General features: G+C 38.4%; 1 protein-coding gene across 4 annotated transcripts in view; it reads right to left on the minus strand.

The window, feature by feature from the left end:
* Positions 1-18,077, minus strand: part of mid2 (midline 2) — a 162,007-nt gene that overhangs the window by 25,841 nt on the left and 118,089 nt on the right. For 3 of the 4 annotated variants that reach the window (XM_081383582.1, XM_081383581.1, XM_081383580.1), the window contains 2 exons: positions 8,168-8,233; positions 6,521-6,616 (listed from right to left, as the gene is read on the minus strand). In XM_081383582.1, coding sequence (XP_081239708.1) covers positions 6,521-6,616; positions 8,168-8,233 — 162 coding nt within the window. The remainder of the gene's footprint in view (positions 1-6,520; positions 6,617-8,167; positions 8,234-18,077) is intronic. The other variant, XM_081383583.1, reaches the window with a different exon arrangement.

The following is an 18,077-nucleotide window of genomic DNA, read 5'->3' on the forward strand; positions in this document are numbered from 1 at the left end:
AATGTGCAGTCAATAAATTCATCAAACGTAGTAGGTTGAACCAATATGAACATTTTGGCCAATACCGATAACTTCTTTATGTTTGTAAGCCGATAACCGATATATTGGCCGATAAATCTAAATCCAAATTTTTATGTAATTTCTGAGAGCATGATTACAAAAACAAAAGTCTCACCATTAAAAGCCATGTCCCAAACACAGAATTATAATGATGGTCTCATATTCATTTTATGTAGTCTACCTATATGACAGACTTGCTGCACACGTTGCACTGAACTGTATTTTCCTTTTTTGAAATGATTTCCATCATATTTCAAGCAATTCAAAACCATCATGGTGAACAGTGTGCATCTGAATTGTCTCAGCTGAAGGAAATAATCCATTATTTATTGCTCTGATATATCAGACAAATTTTCTTATTAGACCGATAACAATAACATTAAAAATGAACTGATATCATCCGATACCGATATGGTGGCTGATATATCATGCATCCCTAAAACATATGCATCATTATAGTCAGAAAAATGCTAACTTTAAGTCAAAATGCCCAATTTAACACCCAGTCAGTCAGTCTATCCACAATGAAAGATTGGTATTTTGCACAAAGTTGAGCATTTACTATCTTTTAGATGATTCGCTGTCATCGATCCCACAAAGCCTGGTACAATTCCATCGCTCAGCTGATCTAGAGAATAGAATAGAATAAAAAAAAGCCAGAGGACACATAAAGTTAGTCTGAAGCACAGCAACCTTCTCTCCCTATCCACCACTATCTCTGCGCGTTCTGGCTCAGTGGACGAGTGCACTGATGGATGTCTCCTGCAGTTGATGTGTTCCTTATCAGACCTCTTAGCACGCTGGCCTTCCACTGGAGATTAAATACATCCCCATAGCTTTTCTAGGGACAATAAAGGACTCTTCTGAGGTTGGTAGGGAAGTCATGTGTGACCCCACTTTACCGTAGCGCCTTCACCCTACTGGCCTGTTGTAAGTCAGCAAAGACCCTGAAGGCTGACTTGACTCGCACTTTGGCAGGCACATGCTGACACCTATAAAGTGTGGTGCTGCGCACAGACACTTTGTCTACGCATTTAGACTGGCCTGGACTGGATTAATGTTTATTGGACACTCAGGAAAGACTGTATCATTGTGGATTGGGGTCTAGTACCAAAAAAAGAGAGTCTGCAATCCCTTTACAAACACTTATGCTGAGTCTTAAAGGCAGTTTAACATGGATTTTATGTTGAAAATGTTAAGTTGCAAAATGGTCCTGATGAAGCAAGCTAGGGTATTCAAAACTACATTAGATTACTAAATAAAAGTAAATGCAATGTAAATGTATTTTCGAATACCCTAGCTTGCTCCATCGGGACCATTTTGCCAACTTAACATAGTGCCTTTGTGACATTGTGCAATGTAGGCCACAAAATAAGCTAGACTTGCAAATCCTGAAGGAAAACCAGTGCATGAAATGCTGAAAAAGTTTAGAAGTAATATGGTAGTTTAAAAAGTTATACATCTGAATCCAAACAAAGAAAGGGAAAGGTGGTGAGATGTAAAGTAAAACACAATATTGAGGGATAAATATAAATTTGAGAAAGAAGACAAATAACAATTCAGTACACAGATATTATGATGATGTAATCTTTTTTGGATAAATTATAAATATGTATCAAGCAGTGTCAAAATGTAGATAAAAAATACATGAAATATCTACAATTATAATGTCAGTGTCAAAAAATCATCTCCATATTTCGTACTTTTTTATTTTTGTAAATTATTAAAAGTAGTCACCCTTTACGTCTGTCTGTGGGTTTTGCAAATATTTAACCAATAAAAAGTATTAAAAAGAGCTTGTGACTAAACCTTGTAACCCTATTGGATCCTCATACTGTCATACATACATATGAAAAAATGTAATCCAGAATATTGTAGCTATTTTAGCAATATCAATATCCTTGCTATACAAAAAAACAAAAACTACTTCATCACTACTTTTAATCTTGCTATCCAGGATTCTTAAACCAAGATACATTTACCTGAGAAGAAAAACTGAGTTATACAATAATAAAACAAGACAAAATTGTCTACTGAGTAAGAAAACCATTTTTGCAGCATTTAATCCCACAAGGATTTTTTTTTTTTGTGCACATTTAACCGTAAAAAGAATGCCTGCACATATTTACTCAAGTTATTTTTGGATTAAGCCCAGATGATAATGTGCACTGCATGTAATGACTGCCGCAAGACTCATTATTGACGAAGCTCATCAATTCCTGACCTTTATCTCTTCATATTGCCACATCCTTAATCTGCTAATCCACAGGGCGGGAAAGACACTGGCTGCTAAAAAAAGGTTGTTAATGAGCTCCAGCGGTTCAGTTTGGGTACAAAAACAATCTAAAGTGCTGCTGAACAGATGCCACTGAGCAGAGGTCTGTTTTTTGTGGCAGCTCTGATTACTGTGTATCTTTCCCATATGCTGACAGATGGGGCAGGTCTGAGTGCTCTAAGTGCACGGCTGTACAAGGCGCTCCTATGGGGCCTGTCTCATCACCGGAGAGTCCAAGTGGCCCTGTTAAAAATGGATGAGAGAGAGGCATATGCATCACAGCGTGGCGGCCCTCACCACATTGCTGCACACATGTACACTCGGTGGAACAGCAACAAAACAAAGTGTCCCTTTGCACCACAGGGCTAATAACCCACAGTGGCCCAGAGAGAGCACCTGAAATGTCAAGCAAGGGACTGATGGAGGCCAGGCTTCAAATCACCAAAGCTAAAATGGAAATTCCCAATTGAAAGTGCAAAGTTCCCCAGACACCTTCAGTCCCCTGACAGCATCCCTCATGAGTTATTTATACAGGGACTCTCTTAGGACATCTCTTAAAACACTTTGTCTAATGGAATTCATAGAAAACTTAGCCATATATGCTATGTTTCATATACCGCTTACAAAGACGGCAGTAAACATCACTGCAGATGTTCCTCTCATACAACACGAATGCCGAAGGGTCTATTTGATGTGTGTTTTCATCTGGATAACAAAATTTGTAGAGAGTTTGCATCTGCAATACATTGCATTGACTCACTGTTTAATGCTAGTTTAACTATACTCAAGCAGATGTTTTTGTGTGAATCTGCTTTGAGATTTTCTGATGTTAGCAGATGTTACCCTTAAAACAGAAAGTGATGCATTCCAGATGATGCCCTTGTTGACAGACATCTTAGGGCCATACCCAGCTATATACTCTAGGGGAAAGTTACAGAATTCAAAGTAATGATGTGTTCAATACACATTGACTCAAGTCAAATTTTCATACAAGTTCAAACTAACAACTGAAAACTGCTTATGAGGCTGAATATGCTGCTTAACTTGAATGACCCACAGCAAAAATCAGACAGCTTCCTGCGTCTCTCATATGGGCTGTCCTGTGAAAATGATTGACAGGCAGAAAGCATCTCAAAGTCTTTTGGTTGGCTAAATTGGGTAATTGGGGCATTTTTATTATTATTACATAAATAATTTATAGCACATTCACATTATATTATCAGCATATGTGGCAAAATGTTAATTACCATGGAAGATAATTCTGATTTGTATGCTTTTTGGGTCTCAGTTTGGCCACAGTAATGCACTTACAATTGAAACTCAACTATAGCAGCATTACAAGGGATTTAAAGAAATAAACAGAAATAAATGGAAATGTTGTCATAATTTGACATTCTTCTTCAGTGGAACACAAAAGAAGATATTTTGAAGAATGTTTCAAATGTCTTTGTACATTTAATGAAAGTCAATGGGATAAAAAAAAAAACACCAACGACAACAAAAATACAAATTTACCTTACTGATCTACATTGTAAGGACATAAAACAACATTGATTTCTCATAATAGTTTCTTTTGAGTTCCACTGAAGAAAAAAAGTCAAAGGTTTGGAGCGACGATGATGACAGAATTTTTATTCTAATCAGAAATGTGAAACTTGTATTTTTTGTTAAAGCAGTAACATAAATCATTTAGTAAAAATATTCATAATTTGAGAAGTAAAGGTGTTTAAATGGTCCTTTTTAAGGTATGGATAGAACTGAACTGAATACACTATGTACTTTATCATGACTACAAGAGTAAAGAGCAAAATAGCATAATTTAACTGGCTGCTTGAAAAGTAAATTTTCTGATGCACATTTACTGTTCATGCCAGTTCATATATAAATTCAAAGGAAGAACGAAGTTCACAGCTGAGGAATTTTGGGTCAAACCTTCAGCATTTAATCTCCAAGACATTTAATTTGCAGTGTTCCTGAAATCTGCTTTAACATTATCACACCTCATTCAATCCTCAATAATTTACTGTGCCTTTCAAATAAACATGACACAGCAGGCCTGGCCTTCAAGAGATTTCTGAAGATTGACAAGCTGTTCAATGATTATTCTTACAACAGCCAGGCCTGAATAATGGATCTAGACTTTAATAATTACGTAGAAAAATCACACGGAAGGCAGTTAAACCTTTTTTTGGATTGGTTTAACGGTTTTAAATCACCTTACATGTAGCTGGGGATTTACTGCAGAAAGCTGTTTTTAAATGCTTCAAACTGTACGCCCTCTTCCACACTAACTCACTCAGCTGAGTTGTGATCTACTTTGTTTGTGTGCTCAAAGCAGCCGGTGCTATGCACAGATTTTTTATGTGCGGTTCAGCTGAGGTCAGAGACGTGATACGCATGCAGTCCCCCTGGGGTTCAACAAGACGGATTCAGCTAATGAAGTAACAATGCCTTGTCACCTGCTTTCTTTTCTCAAACGGCAAGGACAACCATCCTGACAGAGTCATTAAAAAGGATGCTCGCATTTGAATTTCCCTTGTGCCTGATGTCTTAGTGCTGATCTTGAGTCATAATTTGGAGTAAGAACAACTTCCTCAGCCGATGTTCAAGGTGACATCAAGCAAAGGCCTAAATATATCCCTGGTGCCTTGTTTGTCTTGCATTTAATAAGCTTTGATTCAAAGATAAATACTAATTGACCTTCAAAAGAACCGTTTATCATGTGTGCTGATGTGTATGCATAAATATGCCACATCACTACCAAACAGCAGCTACAAATATAGACTTTATGCACCAGAGAACAAGTGTGCAGCCTTTTTGTTGTGTTTGAACTTCCATTTTTGCTGTAGCTCTATATATTTCTATTACATCGCTGTCAAAGAGTAATTAGCTGGTGGTGTGTATTTACATATTGTAGAGTTAACGAAAGTTATCATGAGCATTGTAATGTTTGAAGCGGATGTCATAAGAAATGTCAGTAGACTGAGAAGATTTTAAAACGAGAGGTTGGTTCAAAAATTACCTTCATGCTGTGGAAATACAAACCGGAAGACAGAACACAACGAGCGCAGCGCTGAAAAGGGGCGGGGCTATATAAAGAGTATAGAGGGAATGCGTTGACGTCACTTTCCCGCCGGAACACGCCCCCCTGTGCCGGACTGATTGGCAAAAGAGCCTGCAGCGTGACTGGATTTAAAAGGAGAAACTGCGAAAACTTGAGTAAAACAAACAATTATCAGTTTAAACTAAAGATTGGACTCAATATAGTGTTCCTTACAACTTACCAAAGCTTCCGTGCAAAGGCAAAGACCGTAACTTCATTTTTGGTCGGAAATTAGTTATTGATATTTTTGGCACATTCAAGACCTCCTTTATCACGTAGATAAGTATCTTGAGTCAATTCCGTTGTTTTCTTGAGAAAATAATGGGTTGTCTTAACAGTAACTTCCAAAAGCCCATGATAAACCAAGGCAGAACACCGTAACACCAGTTACCGCTCTTTGGCTTCGTTTTGAAACGCACAAATTGTTTTACTGTTTGTTTAAATGTTCATTAAAATTGAAATCACGGTGTAGCCTGTGTACTTTGTACAGCTGCCATCAGTCCCTGTAACTTCTGATGTCCTCAGAGCTTTGTCCTGCACAAATATGGTCAGGACATTTAGTATGCTACAGTCTTGGAGGCTCTTCTAGCCTTTGGCTCAGCAATTAAATTGAAAGAAAATGAATGTCAATACAGGACTACAGGACAAGCCATGAAAAAAGCTGCTCATACAGGCGACTACTGGACTGTGAATTAAAAAAAAAACACCATTCATTGATACATGAAGAAAACCCACACAATCACATAAAACATTCATATAAACACAGAATCATATAACTGCAACAATCATATCTAAATAATAACTTAACTATCAAATATACATTAATCTTAATGTATCTTGTTAATCTTAACATTTTGTAACTGCAACCCTGGAATAGCCTTGAATCTGAGAATCATTTGGGCAAGAAATCAGAACCACGTTGTCACTAAAAATAAAATGTAAAGTAATTTGTTTGTATAACTGTCAAAACACATCTGCAGATGTGGGGAAAATAACTGAAGGTGGAATGAAATGAGTATGATGATGATAATGATGGTGATGTGAAGGATGACGATTATAATGATGCATTTGCCTGGACTCACCTCCACCTGTTGACAAATCTGGATGAGTTTGGCCATCTGGTTCTCCAGCTCACTGTTCCTCTTCACCAGATTGGTTAAGTTATTCTCAAGGGTTTGCTGTTGGAATGGCAGAGACATGGCACTTAGACAGAATGAATCACTCTTTCTGTCTGACACAGACAAGCTTTTTTTCTTTTAATCCAATCAAGATATGATATATACACTACAGTTCAAAAGTCTGGGGTATTTTTTTTTTTTTTTTAAGAAATGAATACTCGGTTTATTCACACATTAAATTGATGAAGTAATAAAAAGGAATGTCCCTGAGCAGCAAATCAACATATTATAATGATTTCTGAAGGATCATGTGACACTAAAAATTTAGATTTGCCATCACAGGAATGAATTACATTTTAAAATACATTAAAATAGAAAACAGTTATTTTAGATTGTAATAATATTTCACAATATCACTGTACAAGAATAAGTGTCTTTCAAAAACATTAAAAAGTCTTACGGACCCCACACTTTTGAATGGTATTGTACACAACATAATTGTAATATAATAATTGTATGCCATTAAAGGGATTATAAAAAAAAAGACAGAATATCCATGAACTATCCCTTTACTATAACATTGAATGCACACTTCCAAAATGCCGTGCTAGAAAACAGGCTTTTACATTTGGAATTGAAAACTGTATCAGATAATATATCTCCTCTCAAAGGATTTAAACTGTGTTTTTTGAGAGCGTCAGATTTGTCCTGTGCGGATGACAATGTTAGTGTAGGTGCGCATAGATAAATCATACAGAGTCCACAGAGATCCCACAAAGACGGATTAGATTCAAAACAAGCAACTAGCAGCAAATTAGTTCCACACCACGACCACTAATCGTCACTAACGAGAAACTGTGCACGCTGGGCTGAGACTTTACACTGGGGGGGTAGTGTGTCCTAATTCATGAGCTCTGATATGTACTTTGTAGAAACAGGTTTGTAGCAATTCAAGTTTAATTTAAAGTGTTGAAGTCAGAACTTGTGTATTTGGGTCACTGTGAGATAGTTTCTTTAGCTCATGAAAAAGGGATGGTGAAGTACTGGCATGTCAAATATTGCACAGGAATGGGTTTTTACACTACATACATACGAAAGATTTATGAGGGTGTTGAAAATCATTGGTTCTGAATTGTGTGACATCACAATGGCGAGAGGTGGAGAACTATGTAATTAGATAAAAGAGTTGCACATGCTTCACTCAAACACAAGTTGGAAAGATAAAGATAAAGAGCGACAACTCGAAGAGAACCACCCCGCCATGCTACACGAGCAGCTGTACGAAGTGATGACCCCCACAGTGGGATAAATGGAGAGAAAGACATGAACACAGCGCTGAGATGAACAGCTGATATTAATGACATGAAACAAAAAGAAGCCCAAACGGATTGAATGGCAGGAGCGATGGGAACAACAACATCGGCAACATTGGCATACAAAAACGAGAACAGAGCCCTTATGTTCTCTTGTTTTGTGTTGTTTGGCTATTCATGCATATGTGATGCAGCCTGACCCTGTCCACCTGCACGCCCCGCACCCCCCATCTATGGTCTGAAACGCTGTCTTGCACACATCCAGTAAATAGATTGTAAAAGGCAGCCGGTGACTCACCGCGGCGCTTGTCTTTGATGCCTCCATAACCGCTTCAGAAACTCTGGCAGGGCTCACTTGAAAAGCCTATGAACACACACACATACACACAGAGCCTTACTGGTCTGGCCCACTGATGGACGGAAGTATTATTGCCCCTGCTCTGTCCGACGACTGGTTTTCATCCTCTCTCGTGCTTTATCTCTCTTGCTCTGCTAGGTAAATGGGCTGGAAGCACCTCGGAGCAGGCGAGGGTGTCTATGTCAGACCGCCTATTCTCTGTGCGCTGATAGCTTGCTTTACTCAGGGGCTTGTTGCGTCAGGCAGTCGCAGAGGTGCTTGTTTGCTTGGTGTGTCAGCATTTTAAAATTCAAACTCACCCGGCAAGGACAGATGGGGGTCATTAATTAAAGACTGAGGAGTCGAGGATGATTTATACATCAAAACCAAGTATCACCTCCCAGGAGACAGAAGACAAGCTGCCGGGGGTGTATGAGCTTGGAGCCCAAATGAAGCAATAGAGAGAGGGAGGGAGAGAGAGTGAGTTACTGAAAGCAAGAGGATGGAAATGAAATGAAGGATTGAAAGAAAAAAGAAACAAAGGAAGGAAGGATTGAAGAAAGAAAGAAATGAATAAAATAAAAAACAAGGAGGAAATTAACTAAATAAGAAAGGAAAAAAAAAAAGAATGCAAAGGGAAGGACAGAAGGAAGAAAGGAATAATAAAAGGAAAGGAAGGACTGAAGGAAGTAGAGAAAGAAAGAAAGAAAGAAAGAAAGAAAGAAAGAAAGAAAGAAAGAAAGAAAGAAAGAAAGAAAGAAAGAAAGAAAGAAAGAAAGAAAGAAAGAAAGAAAGGAAAGAAAAGGAATGAAGGACTAAAAGAAAAAAACAAGGAAGAAATTAAAGAAAGGAAGGAAGGAACAATAGAAGGACAGAATAAAAGAAAAAACAAGGAAGGTAGGTAAGAATGAAAGAAAGGAAGAAATGAACAATAGAAGGACAGAATAAAAGAAAGAAACAAGGAAGGTAGGTAAGAATGAAAGAAAGGAAGAAAGGAACAATAGAAGGACAGAATAAAAGAAAGAAACAAGGAAGGAAGGTTAGAAAGAAAAAGACAGAAAGAAAAAGGATGAAAGAAAAAAGAAAAGAAATAGCAAAGGAAGGAAGGAATAGAAAGAATAGGAAGAAAGAATAAAAGAAAAAAACAAGGAAGGTTCGAAAGAAAGAAAGACAGAAAGAAAGAAAACAAGGAGGAAATTAACAAAGGAAAGAAGAAAATTATAAAAAATGCAAGGGAAAGACAGAAATAACAATATAAGAAAATTAAAGGAAAGACAAAAGAAAGTAGGGAAAGAGTAAAAGTAAGAAGGAAGGATTGAAGTAAATGAAGAAAGAAAGAAAGAAAGAAAGAAAGAAAGAAAGAAAGAAAGAAAGAAAGAAAGAAAGAAAGAAAGAAAGAAAGAAAGAGGAATTAAGGACGGAAGAAAGGACGGAAGAAAGGAAGGAAGGAAAGAAGTAAGGAAGGACAAAAATAATTAAAACACCAAAAGAAAAAAACAGGGAAAGAAAGAAAAAAAAGGAAAAAAACAGAATGGAAGGGAAAGAAAAGAAAAGGAAAGAAAAAGAGAAAAAAGACAGAAGGAAAGGAAATTATAGGAAAGGAAGGAAAGAATGAAAGAAGAGAGAGAGAGAGAGAGAGAGAGAGAGAGAGAGAGAGAGAGAGAGAGAGAGAGAGAGAGAGAGAGAGAGAGAGAGAGAGAGAGAGCGCAGTGGCACTGCAGTGGCCTCAGGACAGCACAGGCCTAGTGTGGTTTGGGCTGAACAAGTCTGGAGAACACTCATTAAAGCAGACACTAGACTTCAAACACACACAGAGCCATGCAAGAGGAACACAGACCAGAGACAGGATCTCACATGAACAAGCGCAGTGCTGCAGTACACAACACACACTGTGGAATAAAGCAATGAGTGCGTCACTTGCCATTATTAAACTGTAAATGCATGGGTAAGATGTCACCTAATAGATGTAAATGCATCCCGCCTAATTTATTGTTTTCAATACCAGTTTACGACAGTTTACGATTGTGCAGCTGTGGTGCTTTTGAGTGACGATTCCTCATTTGTCCTTTATCTGTCCATGTTTGGGCCTAGGTTATGATTAAAGTCGAGGTTCTAGTGCTAAAATTATACAATAGACTAATGCTTTTGTTTTAGACAATGTGTTTATTTTAATTTCACATTTTTCTTGCTGTGGTGTCACACAAATACTAAAATGAATACTGAGGAAAAACTGCTACCAGAAAATCTGAACGTTTTACACATGAACCCGTCTCTTCTTTTGTCAACAGGTGTGGTAAACTGGAACACATTTTCAGAGGTGCATAGTAGGACCTACAGAACTCTGTATCTAATCTCCTGTTGCATTCAATTCTCTCTACAAAGACTGAAACCTAAAGGGATGTGGACAGGGGAAAACTACAAGGATTAGATTCTACTGTTTTTATGTGGCTTGGGGCACTTTCTGAGATCTGATTTTCTATTGGATGTAATTCTGCAGCAGTAGCCCAGAACAGACCATATTAGTGCCAGAACATATTAGATTGGGTTTGCATAAACCCTCATTGTGAGAAAAATTATATCGCGATAATTATCGTTATCGTTTTATCGCCCAGCCCTACTTGAAGGGGTGTAACTTGAAGTGGGCGTAACTTGAAGGGGGTGTAACTTGAAGGGGCGTAACTTGAAGGGGCGTAACTTGAAGGGGCGTAACTTGAAGGGGCGTAACTTGAAGTGGGCGTAACTTGAAGTGGGCGTAACTTAAAGGGGTGTAACTTGAAGTGGACATAACTTGAAGTGGGTGTAACTTGAAGGGGCGTAACTTGAAGGGGTGTAACTTGAAGGGGCGTAACTTGAAGTGGACGTAACTTGAAGTGGGCGTAACTTGAAGGGGTGTAACTTGAAGGGGCGCAACTTGAAGGGGCGTAACTTGAAGGGGCGTAACTTAAAGGGGCGTAACTTAAAGGGGCGTAAATTGAAGTGGGTGTAACTTGAAGGGGTGTAACTTGAAGGGGTGTAACTTGAAGGGGCGTAACTTGAACTGGGCGTAACTTGAAGTGGGCTTAACTTGAAGTGGACGTAACTTGAAGGGGTGTAACTTGAAGTCTTGCAGGCTGCAGACAGATTCTATTGTACCAAGGACTTACTATCTAGGCTGCATTTTGGGGGGACTTTAATAACATTGACATTGCTGATACTGTAATGTCTTTTAAGCACCTGATTCACTAAAAGAATCAAACAACAGCTTGTTCGGAAAACAGCTCTCACACCAACCAAGTCGGAAAGCTCTAGTCCAAATGATTCTCAGTTTGACTAGAACTTGTTTTCAGATAAGAGATGATCCCAGATACAGGGGGAAGTGGAGATGTACAAGATATTTGCAGTGTTGCCGTTTGATGCTCGCACTGTAGGCGTTACACGCTATAACAGGCGTGCGCCGCGTCCATTAAGTTCTGGGTCAGAGCGACAACAACAACAAATGCTGAAACAGAATTACATCCTGAGGCAAGAAAACAAACTTCAAAGTGGGCGTGTTTAATTATTCCGTGATCCTCTCTTCTAGTGTTTTTTTGTTGTTGAGGGAACACAATGCGGAAACACAGCTACGACGCTAACAACGGGTGGTTGAGTGCGTGCATGTGTCAGCAACCAGAGCCTGCTGGGAAATGTCGCTCGCACCGGATAATATTCGGAACCAGCACTCTCTAGAGACTCGCAAACTCGCTCTAATGAGAAGCCACTGCTGTTTCTTCCCAGCCTTCGCTCTTCTAATTAATTAGACAGTCATTTAATTCTGTCTACATTACCCTTGTTTGAGGCTTGTCTGGGGAGTGCCATTAAGCTTTTAACGCAGTCGAATACACCCCCTTTCTCTCCATCAACAACAAAAAAATCAATCCCGTAATGCCGAGTTTAAAGCTTTGACCTCGTCAAACCGTCTAGCATGCCTTTGCTTTGAATCCAAATGAAAATGTACGGTGGAGTTCAGAGAGCTCAGGTGTTTTTTTCATGAGAACATCTCTTCCCTGACCTCACTTTTTCTAATAAGACAAGGGCAGGTGTACATCTACGTATTCCTCCGGGGACAGATCCGCAAGCCTGAAGACCACAGTTTCCCCCACACACTAACCGGCTTGAAGGTTAAAGGGACTAATGTCAGAGGAATTACTTGCTCTCATGGGGAAGACGGATCCCTTGAGGGAAAATGTGCTTCATGCAAAACAACTTAAGAGGAACTCGTTCCAATTAATTACACCCACCGAGGACATTAAAAGGAAAGGAATTGCTCAGTTAGACAATAATTAATTTTAATCAAAAAACAGAGCTTCTTTGAACGACGCAGCGGTGCCTCTGCTTGTCAGAGTTTGAGGGTACAGGGACACTTCAGCTTCTACCAAAAGACATTAGTGAGGTTAGTTAATCATATTTTAATTCAAGCAAACAAAATCAAGGCTGTGTGGGATTGAAGAATATATCACATTTAACGTTAAATATGTCATACTGTCTTAAAAGCCCTGCATAATTGTGTGATGAGTGCAGTGTTTACTGAATGTAGTTCATTTTAGGGGGGAAATACTGAACTTTTCTTTTATAAAATAGACCATTAAAAAAATACAGTTATGATGTCATTTCGACTACACCGAACATTGTTTCCTCCACATAATGTCTCCCCCCAAGAAGACAAGTGTCATTAAGAGCATGAGGCAAAATATTAAGATTATTAAGAAAACAAAGAAAAATCTAAGTAAATGTTTACTTGTGAACTAAGTATTTTTAAAAGAATCAAAATATCATTTAATTGTGTTTATTTAGGATACATAAACTGCTAGCTATGAAATTAGTCTCAGAAATGAGGCTAATTAAAAAATAAATACACTGTAACGGATTTCTGTAATTTGAACAGTATTTTACTGTAATATGTACAGTAAGATACTGTAATATATATATACAGTATGTTACTGTAAACAGCAAAGGATTATGGGAAAATATAGGGTGACTATTGTAATTCTTCACTACTGTAAATCAATTTACAGTAGTGAACTTGCCTGCGAAAAACTGACCAATGGCAAGAGAGATTTCTTTTCAAGTGTTTTTTGAGATGTGAAGTGGCAGTTAATGCACGGACAAAAGATCATGTAACTCACCAAAAAGGTTAGTATATTATTTCTATTTTATGTAAAACAAACATTTTCAAATGTTTTTACTTATGTTAACAACAAACTAACATGATTTATCGTTTTGTTTTCGTCTGAATGGTTTTAGTGCCTTTTTTTCCTGACTGTCGTCAGAATTGTTTTGGTGCCTTATTACTGCCTTTTTTCCTGACTGTTGGCCGGGTCGCTGTCAGGGTGATAATATTGACTGGTGAGTAAGTTAAGTTCACCTATATTAGCCGAAATATTCTTTAGTTAAAACGATAAAAAATAATGTTTGTGTGTTCCTCTGCCTCTTTAACGCAAGTTGGCTCATCAGGTGGGCGGAGTCGTCGACTGTAACAACTTAACATTAACCGCAGCGAACTAACGTGAAATAGCCTAAAGTTACTGAGGTAAAGTGAGATAGACGAAACCCTTGTTTAAGTGCGGGTTTTAAACAATATTTTCACGTATATGCTTTGATTTATTTTCAGGTTTGTGATCTGGATAATGCCATCTGCAATCTGCAACGATGGAGTGTGTTGGAGCCTTTCATTGCCATCATTATGAATAATAGTGATAACATCAACTGGTAAGTAACGTTATGGTTAACTTCACCTAAATTAGCCGAAGTGAACTTATTAAACAGAGAAGCATAATAACTTTGGTATGTTCTGTCTCCTCTTTCACAACTTTTTGTCAGATGTACAATGTAAATACTGAGTAAAACTAAGTTAAAGGCATAGTACACTTTAAACAAAAAATTATGTCATCATTTACTCGCCCACAAGGTGTTCTAAACCTGCATGAAGTTCTTTCTTCTGAACATAAAATACGATATTTTGAAGAATGTTGTTAATGAAATAGTTGCTGGTCCCCATGGACTTAAAAAATAAAAATAAAAAATGGACTTAAAAAAAATAACACATGAATGTCAATGGGGACCAGTAACTTTTTGGTTACTCATGTTCTTTAAAATATCTTCTTTTGTATACAGCACAATAAATAAATTAATAGAGCTTATGAATAAGTTGAGGGTGAGTAAATGGTGACAGAATTTACAATTTTGAGTAAACTAACCCTTTATCCAACACCATTGTTAAAGGAACACTCCACCGTTTTTTGAAATAGGGCTTATTCACCTTCTTTCCTACATTTAGATAGGTGGGCAAATGCATTTTTGTCTCAGTGCATGCATTGTTTTAGTTTGAAAGGGTCGGCACTAGCTTATCTTAGCATAATGAATGGAATCCTTTGTTGCCAGCTAGCATGTCATGAGTAAAAGTGATAAAAAACAAAAAAAACAAAAAAAAAAAACACCTAATTACTTCTTGTGGCCTGCGTATTCACAACAAGTACAAATAGCGATGCAGATTAACACTAGGCGATTTCCTAGGCAGATATTGACTTGGGACTATATTAGGGGGAAGCACAGGTGAAGCACTGCTACTTGGGCGCAGAGATATTACGCCCAAGTAGCAGTGCTTCGCCTGTGCTTCCCCCTAATATAGTCTTTAATACATAAGTCAATATCTGCCTAGGAAATGGCCTAGTGTTAATCTGCATCACTATTTGTACTCATTGTGAATACGCAGGCCACAAGAAGTAATAATTTTTTTTTTATATTTTTTTTATATCACTTTTACTCAGGACATGCTAGCTGGCAACAAAGGATTCCATTCATTATGCTAAGCTAAGCTAGCGCCGACCCCGTCAAACTAAAACAATGCATGCACTGAGACAAAAATGCATTTGCCCACCTATCTAAATGTAGGAAAGAAGATGAATAAGCCCTATTTCAAAAAACGGTGGAGTGTTCCTTTAATTTCATCTTTTGTTTTATTTTCAAGTTTGTGATCTGAATTATGTCGTCGGCAATGTCGGAGGTGTATTTTGGAGTCTTTTTTTGTGATTGCCTTCGTAACGGTTATAACATCAACAGGTGAGCAAGATGACATCAACTAAATTAGCTGAAGTATGTGTTAGTTAAGCAGGCAAACATAATATAACTCCCGATGAAACCAAAGGAAGGGGAGAAAACAGTGGTTTACCAGGCAGCAGAGTTAAAGTGCTTTTAAACAATCATCCATTAGTTTCTGTTCTTTATTTTGAATTTGCAGGAGCCATTCCCTCCGGACTGGACATCACTGCTGACACTCTCCACTAATACACAGGGGGGGGGGGGGTTCATGACACTTGGTTTACACTTGGTATTAAGATGCGTTTTGGTCAATCGGATCACAAGTAGACGACAGTGACATTCCTGTTTACACCTGGTGTTTTAATCTGTCTTTTTTGTCCACTAAATAAGCTTGCACATCTTACATACAGAGTGTGTGAACATGAAAAGATGGAACGATGGAAAACGGAGAGCAGCAGCTTTGTTTCTGCTCTGAAAGCTGCAAGACCACGCTGTGAGTGCATGTTAGAAAACAGGAATGGTGATAGAACATTGTGCTTGGTATGTTTTTCATCTTCAAACCAAACTTGGGTCTCCATCCGACAAGTTTAAATCCCGTCTGGCTAGCGCTCTTCCCATAATGTTTACTCATTAAGTCAGTAGGCGTAGAGTAGGTGGTCTTTTGTGGTTGTTTGAATGCATTCGACCACATGAGTCGAACACACCACAAAATCAATCCGGACCAATGCGTTTTCAACTACCTCTGGAAGTGGCTGAAAGTGGACAAGCACAAAACTTTTTTAGCTTCCGACTGTGAATCCATCAGTTGGTGGATATCAAACATGTTTGTTATTTTGAGCCTATTTCACTTTTCATGCATCTTCTTGTATTTGGTGTGTGAGATCCTCAGTTGTTTAGTGTATGATACCCAGATTTCCCCTCTAAACATTCACAAAGTCAGCAAGTGTGTGATGCCTAGTTTTTAAAAACTGTTCAGATTTACAAGTTGTAGAATATTCCAGCTTTTACTCTCTGATAAGATCATGTTACAGACCACTCACTTATCAAATAAACACCTGAGAGAGAAGGGAGTAAAACATGGGAGACGTAGAGGTGGATGCTTTTTTGGGTGAAGTGCGTTTTTATTCTTAAAACTGGCAGAAAGAGAGGCTGACAAGGCCATTATCTCCTCTTACTGAATGTCTGGGAGGCTGATATTGGCGTCTGCTTGAAAGAGGAACATTGGGGTCACAGCTAATGGCCATTGTGGAGCAGGAACGAACTCTCTGGGTCATTGCAGTAGAGGTCACAGCATAAAAAAAGACATGCAAAGCGGATGAAACTACATGATAACAATGCACGGCAGAGGCTGTTACACAAAAAGCCTAAGCCCTCGAGAGGATCCAGAGGTCTCAGATGCAAAATAAAGCTTGTGATTTATTTATAGCCACAAAACTTCTGAGACTCTTTTGCTCTTTTGGAAAGATACCGTCTCCTCCATTTGACTTTGAACTGTATCCGAACTCAACCCCGCACGCTCCATGTAATCATAAGCTGAAGACAACTTTCAGCCTGACATCCGTCTTTGACAGGCAGCGTAACATACGGTTTATTCAGAAAAATTAATTTGCAGAAACAAGCCTTGGTTCATCTGCCAATGAGTTAAGTGCTATCAATTTGGACAAGCATGAACACTGACTTACGTGGCATGTCTGCTAAATGGCTTTACATTTCATTTATATAACAATTTACTGCTGTAGATTTTCCCGGGATTCTAATAACATTGTGATTCACTTTCTTTGGAACGCCGTGCTTGCTAGTGACGAATCGAGCAGTCCGATTGGCCTCGGGGTTCAGGTTTGTCTCGTTCTTCAGTTTGAAAAATCACTTGGGTTCTGAAGCCCAAACCATTTGGCTGTAGTTTGGTAAAGCGTACACAAGTGTGCACAGGTGTACGGCTTATATCACCACCCAGGAATGCCGTACACTGCCTCCAGACTCTCATTAGGCTGTGAAAACTGGTGTTATGAATTCAAGGTGAAAGAGGGTGGGTACATAGCAGAGGTGGAGAGAAAGAGAGCACTGTTGTGCATTCGACAACATGAAATTATTCCAGCTGCACTCAGGGAACAACAACAAATCTACAATTGCCGCTTACAATGTACACCCTAGAGATATTGTGAATGCCGTAAATCATTTGACGGGGCTTCAAATGAAAACTAAATTAGCTAAAGCATTACTGCCGTGCAAAGGCAAAAAACCTGCCTTCAGCGCCGCCCTAAACCCGGTCAGGCCAACGCTGGACTAATATATCTATGGAGGTATTTTGTCATGTCTAATGTACTAATAATGCCATCAGAATGCAACCAAAGCACAGGATAGCAATAAGTAGATGGCTATAAGTAATTGTAAATTATACAAAATAAATGCCATGATCACTAGGTTTTATACAGGTGTCAGGCCTACTATAATGATTTTGTTAATGGTGATCAGCAACCAAATATTGATAATGTGGAAGTTACTGCCTTTTGGCTTGGCATGACTTCTCACTTTTTGCTGACAATACAAAGGCAGAGAACAGTAACTTTAAAATAGTGGTCGAAAGTCAAGTTTGAGCTCAAGACTTTTTATGTAGATCATTTTCATTACTAAAACATCGAATTGCCAGGTTTCCAGTGTCCTACCTATAATTAATTTGGCGGGACAACTAAAAATCTTCATTTTTCTCAGTTCCACACTCTAGCGAGTTAAGGTCTTTGGCCTTTGTAGGGCAGATTAGCCACCCACAAATCAATTAAATGTGCTAAATGAGCTGAAATAGTGCTGTGCCTTGAATATT

Source organism: Scardinius erythrophthalmus, assembly GCF_964197995.2.
Source record: "Scardinius erythrophthalmus genome assembly, chromosome: 13".
Lineage (NCBI taxonomy): Eukaryota > Metazoa > Chordata > Actinopteri > Cypriniformes > Leuciscidae > Scardinius > Scardinius erythrophthalmus.